General features: G+C 52.6%; 1 protein-coding gene across 1 annotated transcript; it reads left to right on the top strand.

The window, feature by feature from the left end:
• The first annotated feature begins 636 nt into the window (after nucleotides 1-636).
• Nucleotides 637-3014, top strand: LOC103650509 (uncharacterized). The gene is made up of 8 exons (XM_008676091.4): nucleotides 637-1537; nucleotides 1641-1686; nucleotides 1790-1879; nucleotides 1989-2108; nucleotides 2205-2303; nucleotides 2379-2438; nucleotides 2533-2627; nucleotides 2770-3014. The coding sequence occupies exons 1-8, from the start codon at nucleotides 771-773 to the stop codon at nucleotides 2828-2830; spliced, it is 1338 nt and encodes a 445-aa protein (XP_008674313.3). The 5' UTR covers nucleotides 637-770; the 3' UTR covers nucleotides 2831-3014.
• Nucleotides 3015-3217: the final 203 nt, after the last annotated feature.

Here is a 3217-nt window from a genome sequence, read left to right on the forward strand (position 1 = left end):
AAATGCATCTATGTTCGCGTACCTATTCTGTTAACATCTCTATCGCAGTTAGAAAAATGTGACCTATTTTAGTAGCAGTTTATGGGCTTAAAGGTATGACATACTATTGGGCCGCGACGGGGCTCCTGCAACCGGGAAATTTGCTATTTTGTCACTCTTAGTTGTGGACTTCTCTATTTTACTATTAGGTCTACAAATTATAAACACAAATGGTCCTACAAATCATAAACAGAGGGTCATATAATGGCTATGACTGCTATGCAAGCAGTCTTTCTGTGCAAGCGTGCAAGCAACCATCTGATCCATTATATCGTGATCCAACCGTAGGTCACATTTAACACTTAAATTCTTCCACCACTAGCTCAATAATCTTTATAAAAAACCCCCTAATGAATCATGGTTATATCTGTTGTTAGATCACGATCTAATGGATCATGGTTATACGCTTGCATAAAAGAACTGCTTGCATAGCCGTCGTTGCCTCATATAATAGCATAGAGCGAGCTAAAATAGCAAATTTTTCTCCTGCAACCGCCCCGCTTGGCCGCTAGCCGTTGCGCCGGCAACGCAACGTTACCTTTGCCCTGCTTCACCAGCTTCGCCTCGACTCCTCCTCTATAAATTTGGTTCGGCTCGTCCACGCGGATTTCGAAACGCGAATCCCATTCCATCCCTCTCGGATCGCCCCTCATTACTCTCGCTCATCAACCTTGGCTCGGGGTTTCGAAAGTTTTCGTCTTACACCCGGTTTGCGTACGTTTTGATCAGGGATGATGACGGCTGCGGCGACGAGAGCCCGAAGGCAGCCGCGGCGCCCGTTCGCGCCCGTAGTGGTGTCGCCGCCGTCGCAGGCGGAGAATCGGCTAGTGCACGAGGACGCGCCGTCATCGGTCGCGCGGCCGGTGCGGAGGTTTGGGACGTGCGCCGGGAAGATCGCCGGGCCCGCGGTCAACATGAAGTGCAGCTATGGATCGTCCCCGGTTTGCACCTCTTCCAAGAAGACTCCCGCGGCGGTGAAGAGGGCGCCGGGGACGGCGACCAGGAGGCTGGATTCTTGCGCTATGAACAAGAAGCGCTCGACCCCGGCGGCGTACGACGCGCCGCGCGAACCGGCGTCGCGCGCCGCCGAGGAGCGCGACGACATGTTGCCCTGCCCCTGCAGCGAGGCGGGCCGAGAACGGCGGGGCAGCGAGGCCTCCGCCTCGCGGAAGCGGGGGATGACGAGGGTCGTGGCGATGGAGGAGGCCATGGCGGGGATCCCGGAGCCTGGCGAGGGCCGCGTCAAGTACCTGGTGGACACGTTCGAGCGGCTCCTCTCGCTAGGCGGCGGGCCCACGGTGTGGGACAGAGGAGCGGCGGCGGCGAGGAGGAGGAGGAAGAACCAGGGAACCGCGGCAGCGACGGCGTCGTCGCCAGCAACGCCACAGGGCGCCGAGGAGATCGACGTGTCGCACCCCTCCATTGCCTCGTCGTCCGAGGTCTCCTTCCCGGCCATCGCTGGTGTCGCCTGCATCCTCGACGCCTCCGACCGCACAAGGTCTCGGATTCCTCAACCGTTGCTGTATATGCATTGCTTATTACTTGCTTTACTGTTCTTGACAACACCTGACCTTCTGCTGACGCGCTCTCTGAAAATCCAGCATGATCAGCCGTGCACGAGGCCAACGGCGGAAGAGGGCATACAACGTACGCAAGCGGCATGCTCCTAACTTTCCTAACCCCTAACCCTCGCTGAGCCAACGAATTTGTGCTGAAACTTGCGTGGATACTGTGTGTTTGCACATCGCAGAGCACCGGACCGCCGTCGGATAGGGCCTGGAGTTGCAGCAGGAAGGTGACAAGGGTGACGACACAGCTGCCGTTCCGTCTCAGGACCGAGGTACAAGGGTCTAGTGCCTTCTTGAAACACCTTACTGATTGTTCATGTTTGTCCTTCCGAGTTCCGACGTACAATGACTGAAGAAAGTGTGTTCTGTTCATGTGCTCAGCAAAGAGGGAAAGCCAAGGAAGGAAATTTTTTCGAGAGGTTGAGGAAGATGCAGGTAGAGGAGGAGAGGCTGCGCAATCCACTCGCGCAAGGTTTACCCTACACCACTGAAGAGCCAGAGGTAAGCCATTTCAGTTCCGGCTACGCCTTAAGTAATTTCACACTGCTAGGTGTTTCTGAACTTTTAAAGAAGACCATGTTTCCTTCTATTCTGCAGATCCCCGCGAAACCTCCAACAAGGGAACCCACGGAACCGATCGATCGTGTGCTGCACAGCGAAGCGCGTGTGGTCAGACGCGTCAAGTTCGACAGCCAAGTAAGCTGTCCATTGTGATCTTTTGCTCGCCGTCGCCGATTCCTAAGGGCTGCTGCCTTCCCCATCCTGATGCAGGTCGCTGAGCGCAGTAGCTTCATGGAGGAAGTAAAGCTGGAGAGGGAAAGACAGCAAAAGGTTTGCTCTGAAACTGACAGGCAAGAAACAAGGCCATCTTGTTCACGTGCAAGAAATAAGGCCATTGCCCATGGCACTGGGTATTCTTGTGCAGGCGGATGAGGAGGTTGAGATCAAGCAGATGAGGAAGCAGCAGGTTCCAAGAGCACATCCGATGCCGGACTTCTCCAAACCCTTCGTGCCAAAAAGGTATCGGATTTCTAGCCCTTGTGCCTCTTCTATGATGATCTGCCAACATTTTTTTTCGCACGATCAACCGCTCAATCTCAGCACCCAACAAGGTTTGTTTCAAACTGATTTCATCTAAAGCTTTTTTTATGTCAAAATGCAGGTCAGTGAAGCTTCCTACAGTTCCCAGGGAGCCAAGGTTTCAGCCCAGGTTGCCTTGGTAGCTGATAGCAAGTAGAAACTATCTGTATATTTATTTTCTGATGAGAGAGAGAGAGAGAATACAGAATACCATGCATCATCAAAACATCTATTTATTTTAGTAGCGGCTGTAGCGCCCACTTGCCGCTTCAAATAAAAAAATGTTTCCTGGTCCATTTTTCAGAATTTACATGCTTCTTGCAATCTTGTTTGTGCATTTCTACCGAAGAGATGAATGTATTTGTCCAAAATTCACTTATCTCATCCAGTGAGAACACGGCACATGCAGAGTTGTTAGCGCAGTTAATGGTAGTGTCCGTTTTGGAGGGAGTGCCGTTCCAATTCGTAACACGACACATTTGTCACTTTGAAACAACCGGAGGAACGTTTGGATGTCCGCCAATGTAATG

This window comes from Zea mays, chromosome 3 (genome assembly GCF_902167145.1).
Source record: "Zea mays cultivar B73 chromosome 3, Zm-B73-REFERENCE-NAM-5.0, whole genome shotgun sequence".
In the NCBI taxonomy this organism is placed as follows: Eukaryota; Viridiplantae; Streptophyta; class Magnoliopsida; order Poales; family Poaceae; genus Zea; species Zea mays.